General features: G+C 49.8%; 2 protein-coding genes across 3 annotated transcripts; both read left to right on the forward strand.

Moving 5' to 3' along the window:
• Positions 1–2,211: 2,211 nt before the first annotated feature.
• Positions 2,212–10,952, forward strand: BABAM1 (BRISC and BRCA1 A complex member 1). Of its 2 annotated transcripts, XM_006877121.1 has the most exons (9): positions 2,212–2,267; positions 3,355–3,661; positions 4,887–4,945; positions 6,211–6,331; positions 6,426–6,504; positions 8,196–8,220; positions 9,669–9,798; positions 9,991–10,077; positions 10,735–10,952. In XM_006877121.1, exons 2-9 carry the CDS (start codon positions 3,368–3,370, stop codon positions 10,936–10,938), a joined length of 999 nt encoding a protein of 332 aa, XP_006877183.1. In that variant the 5' UTR covers positions 2,212–2,267; positions 3,355–3,367; the 3' UTR covers positions 10,939–10,952. The 2 variants fall into 2 exon arrangements, with proteins under 2 accessions (XP_006877183.1, XP_006877184.1); XM_006877122.1 differs by lacking the exons at positions 2,212–2,267; positions 6,211–6,331; positions 6,426–6,504; positions 8,196–8,220 and having other exon boundaries at positions 3,368–3,661; positions 10,735–10,938.
• Positions 10,953–12,729: 1,777 nt separating this feature from the next.
• Positions 12,730–16,536, forward strand: ANKLE1 (ankyrin repeat and LEM domain containing 1). Its single transcript, XM_006877135.1, has 9 exons — positions 12,730–12,791; positions 12,840–13,019; positions 13,345–13,450; positions 13,539–13,665; positions 14,431–15,189; positions 15,288–15,465; positions 15,728–15,887; positions 16,000–16,129; positions 16,364–16,536. The coding sequence occupies exons 1-9, from the start codon at positions 12,730–12,732 to the stop codon at positions 16,534–16,536; spliced, it is 1,875 nt and encodes a 624-aa protein (XP_006877197.1).
• The last annotated feature ends 3,721 nt before the right edge of the window (positions 16,537–20,257 follow it).

Genomic DNA, 20,257 nt, shown 5'->3' on the forward strand with positions numbered 1-20,257 from the left:
AGTTCTTTCAGCTTGAGAATGCTGACCTTGTCCTTTCCATTTGGTTATCTTACTCCAGGTCTTTGCACATTGCATTTTAATACTTGGCGTTGTCTTCACAAGTCACCCTTTGAAATGTTCTGTTCTGCTCTTTTACCTTCTCATTTGTTTCATTTTCGTTAGCATGTCTACACTGAAAAGCAAGTTTAAGAGTCTCTTCTGACATTCCTTTCTTGTCTTTTTAATGATCTTTTCCTTTTTTCCTATTGATGTTCTTGATGTCATCCCACAGATCTTCTGGTCTTCAGTCATTAATGTGTAAACTTATCAAATCTGCTCTTCAGATGGTCTCAATTCAGATAGGATATGTTCTGGGTCATATGTTGGCTCTCATGGACTTGTTTTAATTTTCTGAAGCTTCAGCCTGACCTTACATATGAGCAATTGATGGTCTGGTCCATATTTGGCCTCTGGCCTAGTTTTGACTGATGATATTGAGCTTTTCCATGGTCTCTTCCCACACACGCAGTCAATTTGATTCCGGTGAATTCCATCTAGAAAGGTCCATGGGTATAATGTTGTTTTTGGAAGGAAGTCATTGTTCTTGCAAAATTCTACCATGCGATCTCTAGCATCATTTTTATTACCAAGGCCATATTTGACCCTTCTTGTTTCCAACCTTTGCATTCCAATCACCAGTAATTGTCAGTACATCTTGATTGCACTAAATCTGACATGCTATTTATGTTTCAATATTCAATATTCTGGTGTTCCTCTAACAGATGAATATTGAGAGATTTTTCTTCATTTTCTGTAACTCAGCCTTCCATTGATTCAATTCTACCCATTTGTTCTTTCAGTGTATTATCTATTTCTGAAGCCTTAGTTTTAACCTTTTGACTTTGTAGTTGCTGTTTTTATGTATTTCCCATTTTTTTCATTAATTTTGCCAGATTATATCCTGAATTCTTCTATCATTTTGTCTATGTTTTCCTTGATTTCATCTGCAGTTTTCTCAGTTCATTGAGGGTACCTAATAGAATCCTTTTGAATCCTTTATCAAGTAGTTCTGACATCATTTCATTTTTTGACTCTGTATTTTGGTCACTTGTTTGAGGCACTCTGTCTTGTTCTTCATGTAAGCCGAAATCATAGTCTTGGAGACATTGTAGTGTCGTGTTTATATTTGATTGATGATTGTATAGTGGTGTGTTCTGTGGCACTCACCATCCATCTCCTGGAGGATATGAGACAGGCTTGAAGTGTGAATGCAGTCGGTTCTCTGTTCACTGTTGGTGCAGCATAGTTCAAGGTAGGGTTCCGTGCCTCCATAATCATGGGTGCTATGCCTGGTGCCTGGTCCCAGGCAGAGCAGAGGCTATGCAGGAAAGGTTGCCCCTCTGCGTTGACTAGGGAGGGATTGGCCACAACTCTGGCTACCAGAAGGACCCAGGAACAAGGGAGAACTGTACCCTCTTGCCTCCAATCTTCAGTTTTGTCCTGTGCCCGCAGGCCACTCTAGAGACAGGAGCTTGCAAAAGCTCAAGATGGCAGCTGCTCCAGACTCGTTTTACTTCTGCTCTGCTTCCTCTTTCAGTTAACACCTTTCTGCCCTATCCTCAGAAGTTCAGGCTTCCCAGATTACCATCTGTATCTGTTTCACTGAGTCCTCCATGTCTTTGTTGCAGTACATCTGCCTACTCCACCAACTTGGCCCGGGAGTACCTTTCCTGTCTTTTTAATGACCTTTTGCTTTCTTCATGTGTGATGCTTTTGATGTCATCTCGCAAGTTTTCTGATCATGGGTCCTCAGTGTCTAATGTATCCTGTCTGGTCTTGAGATGACTTCACGCTAAATCCCACCTAACCAGCCTATCACATTACAAATTAGAGCTTCTCTCTCAGCCAATTGCATTGAAAGCCGCAGAGACCCTGCTAGTTCCAGCCTTTGGCGGTAAAATCTGGTTCCTTTGGAAGTATTAGAAGTTCATGTTACTTTGTTTTAGCCAATCAAGTTTTAGATCACGCTCTTAGTGCAGTTTATCATATTCCAAGTCCCGCACTCTCAGTTCCACTGCAGACTACCACTAAATTCCACCCTTACAAAATTCCATCCTATCAGTTTCCAAGTTCTCTGCAGCCTCCTGTAACTTCTCTCTCCTCTTGCCCAACAGTTAAATGAACTACATTTCCCAAAGGAACTTGCGGCGAGTAACGTCACTTCCTGTTTGGAAGATGGCGGCTTCCTAGGGACTCATCCGCTGAGTTGGAAGGAGGCTCAAGCTTCGGTGAGCAAGTAGTTGGGTGGGGAAAGCGTGCGGGGTTATCCCTAGTGGCCCAGCTCCCCTATTTCCGACCCCACATATCCAGCTCCTCCCTTGCTCTGAGGTTGCTCTGGTTTCTCCTGCAGTCTGTCCTCCATCTTTCTTGCTGCAGCTAAAGCTTTGTTTTAGAGGTTGTGGAGTTGCAAGGCGCTCAGGGACCATCCTGAGCAGCCCACGCTCATTTTCCGGATAGACAAACTATCCCACCGACGTCCTGTCTCCCCGCAAAGGAACCAGTAACAGCCAGATCTCTGCCTTTCTCCTGCGTAGACACCCTCCAGGCATCCCAGGGCCCTCCAGGGAGACTTCTACAGATTTGTTATTCCTTTATTCTCTAAGATATTTTCCTTTTCAAAAAACAGAAAGCCCAACTCAATATGGTTTAAGCAAAACAGTAAAGTTACTGGCGTATAGAACTGGTAAATCTCGAGCTTAGCTGAATCCAGATTGCTGATAATTTCTGAGTAGACTGCACACACGAGAGATCCACTTGTCTAATGGCGCCAATGGAAGTCCTAGAGCTGCCCCATGTTGGGTCATGACCCATTCACAAAGGCCAGGGAGCTAGAATGTACTTACAGGCTTGTGTGTGTGTGTGTGTGTGTGTGTGTGTGTGTGTGTATACAAGGTTGCTGTGAAATGCCATCGAGTCAGTTCCCACTCATAGCAACCCTGTAGAAGGCTTCTGAGGCTATAAATCTCTGAAGGAGCAGAAAGCCTCATCTTTTCTCTTGAGGACAGGCTTGGTGAGCTTGAACCACCGGTCTTGTGGTTTGCAGTCCAGTGCTTATCATACAGGGTTAGCCCTACAGAAAAAAATGGGAGGTTATTATCTTCAGTTAGAATAGATGCTGCACTGATAGGTGTACAATCCTCCCATTTTACAGTCAACACTGAGGCCCTGAGAGTGGTAACCCTCACAGTTAGCATGCCCTGTCCTCTCTCCCAGCTCATCTACTAAACCTGATAATGGAAATAATTCAAATTAAATATGTTTTAAACCCCTAAGGGGAGGATCCTGGAGTCAGTCCCCCATCCCTGCTGTATCCAGCAACACGGGAACTATGGAAGTTGCTGAGCCCAGCAGTCCCACTGAGGAGGAAGAAGAGGAAGAAGAGGAGGAGGAGCAGTCAGCCGAGCCTCGGCCCCGCACCCGCTCCAACCCAGAGGGGGCTGAGGATCGGGTACTGGGGGCCCAGACCAGCGTGGGCAGCCGCAGTGAGGGTGAAGGTGAAGCAGCTAGTGCTGACGATGGAACTCCCAACCCACCAGGTGCTGGACCCAAGCCCTGGCAGGTACCCCCGCCAGCCCCTGAGGTCCAGGTGCGGACACCCAGAGTCAATTGTCCAGAAAAGGTGGTAAGTAGGAAGGAGTCTTGGTCTTCAGCTCCAAGGGTGGTTGTCATCCTTGGGATTCAACATTTCCTTCTTTCAGAATTTACACTGCTAACATCCACTCATTTCCTTGTTACTATATCAAGTGTTCATTGATTCATTCATCAACGTGGACTCCCAATCCACCGGTCTTTCCTCTGAGCCACGGACTTCAAAAATGAACCACTTGATTGGGAATGGATGATCACTGTGTTGCCTTGTCAAAACACCTTTTAAAAGTGTTAAAAAAAAAACCAAAGAGAGTCACTTTAATTATCAGTGTGCTCCTGACCCAAGCCATGGTCTTTTCTATTACCTTACCTTTGAAAGCTGGGCAGGGACAAAAGGAAGACAGAAGAGTTGATGCATTTGAATTGTGGTATTGGCAAAGAGTATGGAATATACAAAGAATAAACAGATCAGTCTTAGAAGAATTGTAACTAGACAGTTCTTTCAAAGCGAGAATAGTGAGTTTTAGCTCACCTGCTTTGGATCCATGATCAGGAAAGACCAATCACTAGAAAAATCCATCGTCACTGGTAAAGTAGTTGTTGCTAAGTGCCATCAAGTCAGTTCTGACCCATAACGACGCTGTACAGGGTTTCCGAGGAGCGGCTGGTGAACTTGAACTGCCGACCTTGCAGATCAAACCAACTTTACAGTCCAGCGCATTAACCCACTGTGCCATACCAGGACTCCATAAGGACAATATTGTTGTTGTTGTGTGCTGTCGAGTCGGTTCTGACCCATAGCACCCCTGTACAGGGTTTCCAAGGAGCTGCTGGTGAGCTTGAACTACCAACCTTGCATTTCAAATGGACTTTGCAGTCCAGCGCATTAACCCTCAGTGCCACACCAGGACTCCATAAGGACAATATAGCGGCATTATTATTTCAATGCAGCACAATTACAAGTGAAAACTAGAGAAAGCTTCCATGAGATGGATTGAAATGCCAGAACAATAGACATGAACCTACCAAGGGTGAAGAGGATGAAGATGGGGTAGGTAGGACTGGGCCACGTTTTGTTCTGTTATTTGTAAACTCACCATGAATTGGAGCTGACTCAGTGACACCTACCTACAACATCATCTTGTCAGAAGGGCTGCTTGGGGAGGGATGGCTTAGCTAGTGGGACTCTGTGAGTGCTCTGTTCACACCCAGTTGCTGCTGGACCCAGGGCCCTCACCACTCCGCAACATCCTTTGCAGATCATCTGTCTAGACCTGTCTGAGGAAATGTCCCTGCCAAAGCTGGAGTCATTCAATGGGTGAGCTGGACGTCTTCGGGCTAGACTGGGGTCATGGCTGGGGAGGGGCTCTCTCACAAAGACTCCTGGTACCTACAGTCCCTGGAACAGCTGGAAGCTTGCTTAGAGGGAAATCAGAGGCAGGTGGAACCTCCATCCAAGTTCACTGAACTATGATACAACAGACCTCTCTAGACCCTGAAACCCCTTTGGGAGAAACAGCTTTTAGAAAATTGAAATGATCTTTCCCTTTCACCCCCATCTCAGAATCACAGAGCTGAAACACCACAAGTAGGGGGACTTTAAAGAAAAGAAATATATTTTCTCATAGTTCAAGAGGGTAGAAATCTGAATTTAGGGTGCCAACTTTAGGGGAAGACTCTCTGTTGACTCTAGGGGAAAAAAATCCTTATCTTAACTTTCTCTAGCTGGAGTTCCTGGGTGGTGCAAATAGTCAGCACTTGATCACTAACCAAAAGGTTGGCTGTTTGTACCTACATAGAGGTGCCACCTAAGAAAGGCCTGGCACTCTGCTTCTAAAAGGTCACAGCTTTGAAAAACCCTATTCCACTCTGCATACATGGGGTGGCCCGGAGTCAGTCAGTGGTATTGGTTTCCTCCATCTGCTCTTCCTCACTTCTGTACCTAATCGGCTCTTTGTATTTGAGAAATGATTGGTTTAAGACACATTCTCCTCTGAGATGGCCTCATTCACATAACATAGAAAACGCTATTCCCAAACGGAATCACAGGTATGTGCTGACCTTGTGGTTTGCAGTCCAGTGCTTATCCAACAGAACCACCGCACTCCCTGCACAGGTATCTTGGCTAAGATTTGCAACACATTTTGGGGGGCACAATTTAATCAATTACAGGCTCTGAGAAACAGGTCTCCTGGCCAGTAAGCAGAGCAAGATTTGGAGCCAGATCTGGCTGACCCCGAAACCACTGCCCTAAGCCCTGGGTCTTTTTAGGGGTTAGGCAGTAAGGCCAGCGGGGCTTCTCGTTGGTCTGCCCTTCCCCCGACACACACACACACACACTCACACTCACTGGTGGCCTGTCTGCACATGTCCCGGGAGTGGACTTGAGAGGCAGTGTGAGACCTGAGTTGGCCAGAGGACCCCACTTGGAGAGGGTGGGAGCTCAGAGGCCACCCAGACCTGTGCTTCTGGATATCATCTTGGGACCGACAGATGGGTCCCCAGCTGGGTGGGCAAGGGGTCCCAGGGTCCCATAGTCCAGGAGGCCCTGCCTCAATCCTTGCCCCTTGCCCACCTTCACAGCTCTAAAACCAATGCCCTCAACGTCTCCCAGAAGATGATTGAGATGTTCGTTCGGACCAAACACAAGATCTGCAAGAGCCACGAGTTTGCCCTGGTGGTGGTGAATGATGACACAGCCTGGGTGAGGCCTGGGTGAGGTGGGGCGGGGCAGGGGTGCTGGGTGTGCCCTGGGCCTCAGGCCTGGTCCCTCCCACTGAGCCCTCTGCTCCCTGCAGCTATCAGGCCTGACCTCCGACCCTCGGGAACTGTGCAGCTGCCTCTATGACCTGGAAACCGCCTCCTGCTCCACATTCAGTATCCTTCCCGAAGGGGGCTTATTGTGGCGGGCGGTGGGGGAGTGGCGCTTCCTGTTACCTGAGCCAGAGAAGGGGCTGGTTTAGGCTCACAGGGGTTCACATCCAAGCTCTGAGCTTCAGTTTTCTCATCTTTAAAATGAGGGGAAGGGAGACTGTATGGCACAAGTGATTTGCACTTGGCTGTTAACACCAAGGTTGGCAATTCAAGCCCACCCTGTGGCACCATGGTGAAATGTGTAGCTGAGAAAACCTCATGGGACAGTTCTACTCTGTGACACTCGGGACAGACTAGACAGCAGGGGTGTTTATTGAGCACCTGCTGTGTGCACAACGGTCCCTGGGTGGCACACATGTTTTGCATTTGTCTACTAATCTAAAGGTTGGCAGTTCAAACCTCCTCAGTGGTGCCATGGAGTAAAGGCCTGGCGATCTGCTTCTGTAAAGACTAGAAGCAAGGAAAGCCTGTGGAATAGTTGGACTCTGACACACATAGAGTCACCATGAGCCAGGCCCACTAGATGACATTTAACAGCAGCTGTCAAACCAAGGACACCACACTGCCTAACCCAAGATAAAGTCATATAGCAAAAGTACAAATAGTAAATAAAAACAAAGCGCTGGAAGCCCTTTGCAAATCTGACAGAGTGTCAAAAATGTACTCTCATGGAGAGCAGTCCGTCACAGGGCCAGGTATACACAGGTATACAGTAAATGCTCAATAAATGGCAGTCTATGACTGAAAAATGGCACTTAATTGTCCCTGTGGCCTCTTCAGCCTCGGCACATTTTATGCCATGGTGAGTTGTCACGGCAACCCCGTGTTGTCAGAGTAGAACTGTGCTGCTCTGTGGCGTTTGGGGTTTAAAGATGTTTAGATGCTTCTTTTGCAGTCCTGGTGTAGCACTGCGGGCTAATGCTTCAGACTGTAAAGTTGTTTGAATTGCAAGGTCAGTTCAAGCTGCTCCTGGGAAAGCCCATACAGGGTCGCTGTGGGTCGGAATCGAGTCGACAGCACTTAACAACAACAACAACAACAACAGATACTTATTATAACAAAAACTTAAGTGTTAATAATCGTAGTGATAAAAACAATAGTAAAGATTTTCTGTCTCTGGTGGTATGCGTTGTGACAGTGAGAGAGAAGTACCTACCCCACGGGTTGTTCAATAGCAGGTCACTGGGGCTTTCGTCCAAAGCACCTCTGAGTGGACTGTAACTTTTATGTTAGCAGCCAAGCACACTCACGGATTCATATCACCCAGGGGCTCCAGCTGAACATTACAGTCTTATATTTGGTCCCAAACTTAGAGAGACTATGATCCCTGCCCCCTGCAAGTTTGAAAAAAAATAAAGTAAACAGTTGGGAATGAAGACAGCAGGGGCAGGGAGTAGTGGGGGTTGGGGAGAGGGTAGGGGCGTCAGCTCTTACTTGGTGAGGGCACCATCTCCCACCCTGAAGGAAAAGGAGTTTTGCATCCCCAAGAATCTTCAGGGAATTCAGTGCTAGTTCCCTATCCCTTGATTCATGCTGAGGGGAAACTGGGACTGGACTCAGAGAGGGCAAGCCACTTGGCCATGGTCACACAGCAGGTCTTTGGCAGACTTGTGCCTCGAACTGGGCTCTCCTGGCTTCAGGGTCAGGGCTCACCCATGCTCTGCTGCCTGCCTTCTCCTTAGCACCCCTTCCAGATCTCGAAGGCCTCTTCAGCCTCATGTAAGTCCCTGGGAAGAAGTTAGAGCACAACAACATTAAGGGAGCCCCAAAGCCTCCCCGCTCCTAGCCTCTCCCCTGGTCTCAAAGGTTTTTTTTTAGAAAAAGAGCCCTACCTTGAGTCTCACATTAGTTCTGTGACTACCCCGTGCTCCCCAATCTCTCTTCTTTTTAAACCCAGGGGTTGGCAAATTTTTTCCAAAAAAAGCCAGATAGGAAATAATTCGAGCTCTGTAGATGTTAAGTTCTGTGTTGCAACTACTCAGTTCTTGAAAGCAGTCATCGACACAGTGGGCATGTCTGTGTGTGTCAGCAAAACTTTATTGACATACACTGACTGACATGTGAATTCCATAAAGTTTTCACTTGTCATGAAATAGTCTCCTTTTTCCTTTCCACCTTTTGTTAAAATGTAAAAACCACTTTTTATTTGCCAACCCGTTTTAACCAGCTCCCTGACTTCATCGTCCTCTTCGTCATTCACCTGGTACAGCTGTCTCAGCCAGTTTTACACAAGTCCCTGGGGTAAATTCCCAGTAGAGGACATGCTGGATCAAAGAGTTGCATGCTTCTGATTTTGCTTAACTGCCAAGGAATTGTCTTAAGAAGTTCATTTAACTTCGAGTATTGATGCCTGTCTCCCTGCAGCCTTCCCAACACTGGGGTTGATTCCACTTTTGAAAATTCTACCCGTCTATAGGAGCTCTGGTAGCGTAGTGGTTACGAATCGGGCTGCGAATCGCAAGGTCCGCAGTTCAAAACTACCAGTTGCTCTGTGGGAGAAAGATGAGGCGTTCTGCTCCCGTAAAGATTTACAGCCTCAGAAACTCTGTTCAGGGTCGCTATGGGTTGAAACCGACTCGACGGCATGTAACAACAACAACAACAACATAGGTGGGAAGGACAGAATGTCGTATTTTTCCTTGAGTTTGTGTTCTTTTTTAATTATGGCAAAAATATACATAAAATAATATTTGCCAATTCAGTACTTTCTTTTTGTTCATTTTTAAATCACTGAATATTCTTCCAACAATTTATCTATTTTCTGTGGGGAAGTTGGCGTTTTTCTTGTTGGTGATAAGGCTTGCTTTTTACATATGAAGGACCCTTATTTTCTTAGTTCTCTTTGCCTAACCCTTACCCTGTCCTAGGGGCTTGGGTGGGGTCTATGTGGACACTGACTTAACACAGAAGAGCTCATCCCTGCATCAGGGGCGCCTGGCCTGATTGGGGAGGCACGTGTCACTAGGCAGTGCCACCTCAACTGTGATAGGATAGACAGAGCAGGTTCCAGGCTGGATAGAGGAGCAGACGAGGGGCTACAGGCAAAAGGAACAGCAGGGTGGGAGGCTCACAGACAGGAGTGAACTCAGCTGGGTTCTCTCTCAGAGTCATGAGCAGGGAAGACCCCTAGAGCATGCTCTGACCTGCCCTGCCTCCTGACTCTGTAGCCAACAGAAGACGGAACTGCCAGTCACAGAGAATGTACAGACAATCCCGCCCCCGTATGTGGTCCGCACCATCCTCGTCTACAGCCGTCCACCCTGCAAGCCCCAGTTCTCCCTGACGGAGCCCATGAAGGTGGGCAAGGCCAAGGAGAGGGAGGGGCACCTGTAGCCATGGGGTGGTGGTCAGACACTAGGAAGGACTTCCTGAAGGCTGCGGTTGGGGTAGACAGGGGTGAAGGGTTTTAGGGTCTGAGGAGAACTCAGAATTCTGTCCATGGGAGCAGGGGGTGTCGAGCCCCCAAGACTGGTGATCTTTTCCCCACAGAAAATGTTCCAGTGTCCGTATTTCTTCTTCGACATTGTTTACATCCACAACGGTGCCGATGAGAAGGAGGAGGAAATGAGTTGGAAGGTGAGACGCCATGGGGGATCCTCCATGGGGATCCCTACCTCCATTTACCAGCCCTGGAGCCCCGGCCCAGTTGAATTGTTGTCATTTAGACATTGCGTGTGTGTATGCTGTGAGTCCAAAACCACCAAATAAGGCTGAGGAGGCGGGGCGTGGTTGGAACTTTGGCTCAGGGAGCATGTCTGGGTCCTGCCTACCTCCCACCCTGCTTCTAGACCTTCCTGCCTCGGCCTTTGCTGGGACCTCTATGTGGAACACCCTTCCTCCCTACCTCCCCAGATTCTGCTGGTCCTTCCCATCCCAGTACCAAGTAGTCGTGGGTCTGAAGTGAGCTCCTTACCTCTCACCCTTCCACACTCAAAAGGCCCTCCTCCAGGAAGCCTTCCCTGTACCTCAGAGAGCGGCATGAGGCCTGGGGGGGCTGTCTGCATCTCACTGTGCTTCTTTCTTCCTAGAGGAGCAGAACTGTGCGGGTGGTGGGGAATCATTTCTGAATGCCTGAAAGTATTTTCTGCTTAGAAAACTCCTCTTCACCCTTCAGAACCCACCGCTAAATGCCCTCACCTCTGGGAAGCCCTCTAAGGGGCAGGGAGGGCTTGTCCAGAGGAATCCCCTGGCTGACCAGACACTCACTACTCCCCTTCTCCCCCCGCCCCCCAGGACATGTTTGCTTTCATGGGCAGCTTGGATACCAAGGGCACAAGTTACAAGTATGAGGTGGCACTGGCTGGGCCGGCCCTGGAGCTGCACAACTGCATGGCCAAGCTGTTGGCTCACCCACTGCAACGACCCTGCCAGAGCCACGCTTCCTACAGCCTGCTAGAGGAAGAGGAGGAGGCTGCCGAGGTTGAGGCCACTGTCTGAGGCAGCCCTGAGCACCTCAGCCTCCCAGGCCTTGAGGGGCGTTCTCAAACTGACCTCTCTGGATCCCCAAGGGTGTTCCAGGAGGTACCCAGGGCATTTGTGGGTATGGGGATGGCTCTAGAAAGAAAGCCGAGATTCCTGCCGGCACGTCAGAGGTTCTGGGTACCCATCCTCCATAGTCTCCAGATGATGCCCCAGCCCCTGTTGGTGTCAGCTGTAGCTTTTGATCTTCTCCATCTGATTTTGTCACAAAATAAAAATGTGAGGCTCTCCAACCCAAGTCCACTTATGTTATTTGGGATCCTTTTGGTTGCAAATGACAGACACTCCCCATTCCCCCTACTGAGCCAAAAGGAAGGGGAAGGAATTGGATCTTGTGGCTGAAAAGTCAAGCTTGGTGACTTTAGGCCAGACTGTACCCTAAGGTGCTTGGACAATTGTAATGCCCGAGATGGTTGACGTCTAGTGTGCCGCCCTGCCTTCTTCCAACCCTGCAGAGGGGTAAGGTGGCCCCATCACATCCCAAACCCCAGTTTGAGGGCTCTCCCAGTAGCCTTGTGTGATTGACCCTGCCTAGATCCTGTGAACTTCCAAAAGCTCAATCTTGAGCCACAGCCCCAGGACACTCTGATTGGTCGGGCTCATACCCACCTCTTTCCTGAGGTGGAAGATTGCTCGTTGAAACTTGGTTGTTGTTAAGTACCAGGGAGTTGGTTCCGACTAATAGTGACCCCGCACAGGGTTTCCAAAGCTGTAAATCTTTACGGGAACAGAAAGCCTCATCTTTCTCCTGTGGAACAGCTGGTAGTTTCGAACTGCCAACCTTGAGGTTAGCAGCCCGATTTGTAACCACAGAGCTCCTTTGTAACATGGTAGTGGAGTATTCTCCTCTCCTCAGAAACCCTATGCAGGGTCACTGTGAGTTGTATCAGATTTGACAGCATTTAACAACAACAGAAAATCAGGGAAGTGTGGGTGCTTCCCATAGGAAGGAGATGGGGAGACAGGCACAGTGGGTCTACCATATGAAATGAGAATAGTTTAATTGAACAACTGTTCTTGCTGGTCTATGCCTATTGGTTCAATCCTCACACCAACCTTGCAGGCATTCTCTATTTCAGAGGTGGAGGCAGGGCAACAGAAGTCCAGGGTCAGCGCTTCAAAGTAATGGACTCCCACCCCCCACCCGGTTGAAAATGAACTGCCAGAACTTCCCGAGGTGGAGGTTAGACAGGCAGGTCTATAGTATTGGGGCTATAGGCAGTTAGGCGATGCCCCTGGGTAGTGTAAATGGTGAAGACTGCTAACTGAAGCGTTGGTGGTTCAAACCTACTTAGAGGTACCTCAGAAGTAAGGCCTGGTGATGTGTTTCTGAAAGCAGTTCTACTCTGCACACATAGGGTCTCCAGGAGCTAGAATAGATTTCATGGCAAGCACAAACAACACACTAATGGAGGTCCCCTCACCAAAGGGTACCAGGAGACTTCAAAGATTTTGGCATCCTAGGTCCCTCGATTCATCGTAGCTCCACCCCCTCCAATTGGGTGCGTCTCCCCAATTTTGAGGTAAGATACTGGCACACCCGGGCCCTTATCGGTGGCCCCAGGCCCCTTCCTGAGCACCAACCACGGTTACAACCGGGCTGCACTGACGTTAACTCTGAGCTTGATGTGGACGCTTGTGCGGCGCGGTACAGCCTGGCCAGGGGCCCGGCGACCGGGCGGCCGGGCGCATGCGCATGGGGACAGCGCGGGAAGTCGGCTGCTTGTGGTGCTCCGACACTGCAGGGCCATGGCCTCCGCAACCCGGCTGGCTCAGCTGCTGCGGGCAGCGCTGCAGGCGGAGGAGCTGGGGTGAGCCGGGAGACCAGGCGGGGCAGGCAGGGTCAGGGTCGGTGCCAGTCTGACGTTGCTGTCCCTTTCCCACAGGGATGTGGAGGAGCTGCTAGGGCGCGGCGGGGACCCCAACCTGGTACTCCCAGACGGCGCGTCGGCTATGCACCTTGCGGCCGGGGCGTGGCGCCCGCGCGGCCTCCGTTGTCTCAGGGCACTGCTGCGGCACGGCGGGGACCCCAATGCCCGGTGAGACGGCCGGTAACTGGGCAGTTTAAGAAGTGAGGCCTGGAAACTCAAGGAAGAGCCCCACGGTCCACAGTCCAGGAGTGGCGCTCGGGGTCCAAGGACGGGGGGGGGCGGGGGGGAACTAGGGCTGGACATGGGCGGTTGGATTTCCAGGTTGAGAGTGGGGTAGTGGGTTGCGCTGGGGCCAAAGGGTGGGGATCAAGGGTTTGGATCTGCGCCCGTAGGCTCCAGGGTCATAAGATAGAGACTGGTGTTTAGATCCCAGGCTGGCGGGCGGCTGTGGGAAACTGGATCAAGGCTGACTCTCCCTTCGGCTTCCACCCAGCTCGGCTGAGGCGGTGACCCCTCTGCACGTGGCTGCTGCCTGGGGCTGTCGCTGTGGCCTGGAGCTGCTGCTGATCCACGGAGCGGATCCCACGCTACGTGACCAGGTGGGGAGCCTGCGTGGGTTTGCTGGGTGCACAGGCGGGAGGGCTGGCTGAGGGCCGCGGGCGCCCCCTGCTGACCACACCGCCGCAGGACGGGCTCTGTGCTCTGGACCTAGCTGAACAGCAGGGACACCAGGATTGCGCACGCATCCTGCGAGAGTTGGGGACAAGGACCCGGAAACCCACACCAACCCAAGAGCCTGAGCCCAAGGCCAGTGGTGAGTGGGGCCTGCGGCTTTGAGTGTCTGGGATCTTTTCTATTTCCACAGGTCTCCAGCTGTTTCCAACTGTCTTTGGCATCCACTGTTTCTGGCTTTTTATTTATATATATCTCTCTATCTACCTATCCTACCTACCCTACCCTACCTACCTACCCTACCCTCACTACCTTACCTACCCTACCTACCTACTTTACCTATTCTACTTACCCTACCTTACCTTACCTACCTACCTACCTACCCTACCCTCACTACCTTACCTACCCTACCTACCTACTTTACCTATTCTACTTGCCCTACCTTACCCTACCTACCCTACCCTATCCTGCCTATCCTATCTATCTATCTATCTATCTATCTATCTATCTATCTATCTATCTATCTATCTATCTATCGTTGTTTCTGACCATCTACAACTATTCCCAACCATCTCTGAATGTGTCCAGCTGTCTTGGACTATTTTTGACTGCTTCTGGCTCTTGAGGTGCCCAATGGCCTTAGAATGCTTGCAATTGGTGCCAACTGTCTTCAGCTGTCTGTTTGTTTCCAATGGTCTTGGATGTCTGGGACTGGATGTGGCAGCTTCCGGCTATGTTCCAGTGGTCTCCTGTTGTCTGCCTGTTCTTAGCTGTCTCTAGCTGTTCCCTGCTGTCTCCAGCTGGTTCTCTTCTCTGACTTTTTATGGCTGAGTCTGACTCAGATGTCTCTGTTTCCCTGCTTGACCCTCCCCTCTTCTTCTCTAACATGCTCTTTCCCCTCCTTCAGACCCTAAAGAAAACGGACCAGTCACTGACCTCTCAGAATCCCCTGATGTGACCTTGGACTCCACGGTGCTCCAGACCCATCTGGGCAGAGGTGATAGTGGGGACATGGGACCCAGCCTCCCTGTACCCCAGCAAGCTGCTGACCAGGACGGAAGCTTGGAGACCTCCCTGGGGCTTTGGGATGGCATCTCAGACACCTTTGTCACCACAGTGGAGGCCTCTGGAGCCGAGGACTCAGCCCTTGACTGTCTCCCCACGGTCCGGTCATTGCCCCAGACCATGCAGGGACTTGTGCCTGGTGTCCAGCCCCCACAGAAGGTACCAAGGTCTCTGGGTACAGCATCATCAGCGCATGGCACTATCATGGGGAACAGGGAGGAAGAACTCAACACCTGCTTGCAGGCCCTGACTCTGGCCTCTGCAGATACTAGCAGCACCTCCACTGCCACATCTGCCTCCTCCACACCCCGCCCAACCCAGAACCTTCCATGGGAACAGCCACTGGGATCTCCAGACCTCCACTTCCTGACCGATGACCAGACATCCCTGGACAGCGATGTGGCGGCCCGCTGGCTGACGGAGGACGAGAAGTCTGCAGATGTCAGGGACCCCATGCCCATTTGCTGGTGCCCACCAGTCCCTGCTGTGTCTGACCTGGAACTGCTGCAGCGACTCCAAGCACATGGAGAACGAGTCAGCCCCATCACACCTCTCCCCCAGCCACCCTACCTCCATCGGCCCGAAGCCAAGCCTGGGCCTGGTTAGTCCCTTATGAGCCATGGGCTGCAGCCCCACTTTCTACCTCTTTGGGACTCACTCCTTCTCCTCCCACTCCTTTAACTCAATTTCCCCTCCCAGGACCAGACTTTGCAGGGCACAGCCCAGAGCTGGCCAAGGCACTGAGGACAGGCCGAATCCCAGATGTCCAGGCAGATGAGGATGCACTAGCCCAGCAGTTTGAGCGGCCTGACCCCTCCAGGAAGTGGCGGGAGGGAGTTGTGAAGTCTAGCTTCACATATCTGCTGCTGGACCCCAGGTAACACTTAAGAGTGAGAGCTGGATCTTTCTGGGATTGACTCTCTCTTACTGTGTGACCTACAGGAAGTGTCTTGCTCTCTCTGGTCATCTGCTTCCTTACTTAAAAAGGCATCCAATTCAAGGTGCCAAGTAGCCTCAGGAAATAGCTATCCGTTTCTGATCCTATAGTGTAGGGTCACTAGATGTGGATTAGACCTTGGGGACTGTATCTGGGGCCCCTCTTATCATTTTCTGCTCTCTGAGTCACCCCCTTTGTCCAGGGAAACTCAGGACCTGCCAGGCAGAGCCTTCTTGCTAACCCCGGTGGAACGCCTCCGGACATTTGTTCGCGCCATCTTCTATGTGGGCAAGGGGACACGAGCCCGCCCAGATGCCCACCTTTGGGAGGCCCTTGGCCGTCGTAGGTGTGCAGGAAAACAGGTATGGGAGTAAGAGTCAGGGCCCCGGGAGGGGCAGCGGTGCCACAGGCAGACAGAGGAAGGAGGGGGTTGGGAGGTCAGCCCCTGACCCCACCTCCTCTCTGGCCCTCTAGACCTGCCCCAAGGTGCGCCGCATTCTGGACATCTGGGCCAGCGGCCATGGTGTGGTCTCCTTGCATTGTTTCCAGCATGTGGTCGCTGTGGAGGCCTACACAAGGGAGGCATGTCTCGTGGACGCTCTAGGTGCGTATGTGGTGCGTGCATGGTGCGCGTGGTGGGCTCTTGACCTACCAGTTCCCCCAACCCATTTCTCAGGGCTGTTCATTGATTCACTGAGCTATCACTGAGCACCAACTCTGTACTTATATGTGCACTTATTTATCCCCACTGGAGGACAGTGCATGGTGGGTTCATTGTCACATACTTGTGCTGGGGAGGTCGCTGAGCTGTCTCATCACCCTTCCATAATCTCTCCAGGGGTCCAGATGCTGACCAACCAGAAACAAGGGCACTGCTATGGCATGGTGGCTGACTGGCCCCCCGCCCGGCGTCGGCGTCTCGGAGTGCACCTGCTACACCGCGCTCTCCTTGTCTTCCTGGCTGAGGGAGAGCGAGAACTTCGGCCCCAGGACATCCAGGCCCGTGGCTGAACATAGGAAACTGGCCATCTGACCTGAGTAGAGAGCACTGTTTGAACCTCCGGGCTGTCCCATAAAGAAAGCAGCCCCTGTGTCTGCCTTTAGAAGGGTGGGCTCCCTGCATTGGCTGAGGAAGATCTCTGTTATAGGTGGAAATGTCAGGGAGGGAGGGAGTACCCCATTACAAGAGGTAGATAAGTAGGAATCTGAAGGTACTTTAGAATATTCTGGTGCTTTTACAGTTTGGTGTTTGATATATAGACAGAGTCCACTTTTATTGAACACTCACAGGGATGGGCTGCGGGTCCCATTGTGGGGTGGGCCCCACGGCTTCTCACACACACTCAGGGACTCCACTTCGGGAGCAGTTATTTTTCTGTCTGAACTTAATTTCCTCAGCTGAACAACAGTGGCAGTGAGAGGCCCTCGTTTGGGATTAAAGAGGTCATGTGGGTAAACCCCTGGCTCAAAGCCCAGCACAAGGTAGCAACCCTGCTGCCCAGCTAGAAAATCTCCCAAGCGAAGGGGTGGACTGTGATATTAATGTGTCAATAGGACAGAGGTGTGAGAAATCAGCCCTGTTAGAATCACTGTGTGACCTGGGCCTCACAGCATAGCTCCTCTGCACCTGTCTCTTCTCTTGTAAAGGGGCATAACCCCAATTCCACAGCTGTGTTACCAGACTGCATACACAAGGACCTTCTGTAACTACCTAGCCACCGTCCTTCTGAGGTGTGGCTGCTGTGATGTTTCGGCCCAGTTTGTGGGGAAAGAGTTCAACTTTTCTAGAAGTTGCTTCCTCAGAGTGGGTTTACAGGCTTAAGGAGCCCCGTGGTGCAAGTGGTTCGCGGTTGGCTGCAAACCTAAAGTTTGGAGGTTTGAGCCCACCTAGCAGCACTGCAGAAGAATGGAGTCTGTTCTGACTCATAGCGATCCTGATTAGGGTTTCTGAGGAGCAGCTGGTGGATTTGAACTGCTGACCTTGCAGTTAGCAATCCAGTGCTGCCTTCTACAACACCATGAAGGGATTTAAACTGGTATATTGGAATTAAGGATGCAGTCTCTGGAGTAGAATTTACCACTTATATAAAGCTTAAGGGGCCTTTGAGTGTCTATATGTTCTTTGTGTGTAAAACAGGGATGCTTCCCAGACAAAGTCTTATAAAGCAGTAGCAACTAAAATAGTGCATACATGGGAATTCATTAGTCTTAAAAGATTAAGGAAGAGATGGAATTCCATCTCACCCTGGGTTCGTCACTCCCATGCTATTGACATTTAGTTCTCGATCATTCTCTGGTGGGAATGTTCATGGTAGGGTGTTGAGCACCATCCGTGGCCTCCACCCACTAGATTTCAGTAATAACCTTAACCCTCAGTCGTATCAACCAAAAAGGTCTCAGGCATCACCAGTGTCCCCTAAAGGGTAAAGTTACCCCTGGCTTGAAGAGGCACTCAGAAACCAGTGGGGTAAGAACAGAAGAATTTGTTCTATTCAGAGGAACTGAGGGGACAATCCCAACCTCACTCCATATACACAAAACAGATGGACCTGTTCAGACCTTTTGGTAGATTGAATTGTGTCCCCAGAATAGATTGTTAGAATTCTAACTTATATGTCTGTGGATAAGGAGCTCTGGTAGCGAAGTGGTTACGAATTGGGCTGAGAACAGCAAGGTCAGCTGTTCGAGACTACCAGCAGGAGAAAGATGAGGTGTTCTACTCCCATAAAGATTTACAGCCTCAGAAACCCTGTACAGGGTCGCTATGAGTTGGAACCAACTCCACGGCACACAGCCACCAGCCACCATGCCTGTGGATGCGATCCAGGTTGGGAAGAGAGATTCATTCTGTTAACGAGGCCGTATCAATGTAGGGCTAGCACGAAAGCTGAGTGATATAGACACAGAGACATGTGCTAAAGCACAAGTGAGGACCACCAAAGACCCAAGGGATGCTGGGTAAGAGGAGGCTGCCCCCAGAGCCCAACGAAAGCTGTCTCTTAGGGCCCACACCCTAAATTCAGACTTAAAGCCTGAACAGTGAGACAATAAATTTCTGTTTGTAAAAGCACCCCCATCCCATCAGTGGTGTTTTTGTTACAGCAACTATAGGAACCTGAAGCAGATGCCAAAACAAAACTTGGTGCTGTTGAGTCCGTTCTGATGTGTTTTAGCTGAACTGCTTTTTAAAAGGGTTTCAATGGCTTGAATTTTTACAGAGGGTCTTTGGGCAGCACAAATGGTTTGTGCTTGGCTGCTGACACAAAAGTTGGCAGTTCACACCCAGGAATGCTGTAGAAGAAAGGCCTGGCAATCTGCTTCCACTATGCAGCATTTCTGTTTGTGTCACATGACATCACCTGAATCTGAATTGACTTGGCAACTGATCGACTTTGGTAAAAGTAGATAGTCAGGCCTTTCTTCCGTGGTACAATTGGCCGGATCGGAACCACCAGCCGTTCAGTCAGCTGTGGAATACAAATATAAAATGGCACGTATTAGAGTAAAATATAATAGGTGTCATCCAGCTGATTTTGACTCGGTGATTCTGTGAAACAGCAGAACTGCCCCCATTGAATTTTATGGCTGTAATTTACTTAAAATACTAATGAAGATCAAAACCCCCAGCCTTCAGTCTGGGTTGCACCTCAATGTAAAGAAAACAAAAGTCCTCACCACTGGACCATAAATAATAGTATCATGATAAATGGAGTAGCCGTCTTTCATGCAGAAGACCTGGGCTCAGTTCTTGGCCGATGTGCCTCATTCACAACTGCCAACTATCCCACCTGGATTTAGAAACCATCTAAGCAGATTTGATGCTTTGAACACTAATGACCAAAGACCAGAGGGGTTGTGAGATGACATCATAAATGAAGAAACCAACAGGTCATGACAGGAAAGTTCAGGTCTGGAAAGGGACTCACCCTCGTGGCACAATTTTCAGCCAAGAAATCGATAGGTATATACGATCTATAGAGTATATATAGAGGTCTGCTCATCACGAGATCATCAATCATTCAAAATCAAAAGGGCAGAGTTTACCTAGGGACAAAGCTGAGAAGTAAGTAGGAAGGAGGGTGGAATGAAGATGAGAACCGCAGGGAACTGGGAAAACTTATTGCAGGGAGGGGGCTGCAATCAGAGATGAAACAAAGTACAATGTGTTGAATGTAAAACTGATGATTTTGTCTGTAAACTGTCACTCAATTCACAAAAAAATTTTTACAGACAGGAAAGAAAAAGGACAAAATTACTACCTGAAGGTAACTCTTAAATTTGCTCCTAAGTGTAGAGTTGGTTGGTTGGTTGGTTATGTGCCGTGGAGTCGTTGGTTCTGACTCATAGCAACCCTGTGCAGGGTTTCTGAGGCTGTAAATCTTTACGGGAGCAGAAAGCCTCATCTTTCTCCCGCAGAACAGCTGGCAGTTTTGAACTGCAGAGCTAAAGCAAATGGAAGAAATGATGAAGTAACTATGCTGATCAGAAAATTTCAAAGGGCACCTTAAGGAAACAAAGTCAAGTTTTGTAATGAAATGTGCAAAAACCTGCAGTTAGAAAATCAAGGGGGAAGAACATGATCAGCATTTCTCAAGCTGAAAGAACTGAATACTTTCAGGTCTCTGCTTGCAATATTGTAGGGCCCTATGGGCAAAATAAGGAGCTCTGGTAGCGTAGTGGTTACGAATCAGGCTGCTAATCTCATAGTCAGCAGTTTGAAACTACCAGCTGT

The sequence above is a fragment of the Chrysochloris asiatica genome, unplaced genomic scaffold (assembly GCF_000296735.1).
Source record: "Chrysochloris asiatica unplaced genomic scaffold, ChrAsi1.0 scaffold00442, whole genome shotgun sequence".
Lineage (NCBI taxonomy): Eukaryota > Metazoa > Chordata > Mammalia > Afrosoricida > Chrysochloridae > Chrysochloris > Chrysochloris asiatica.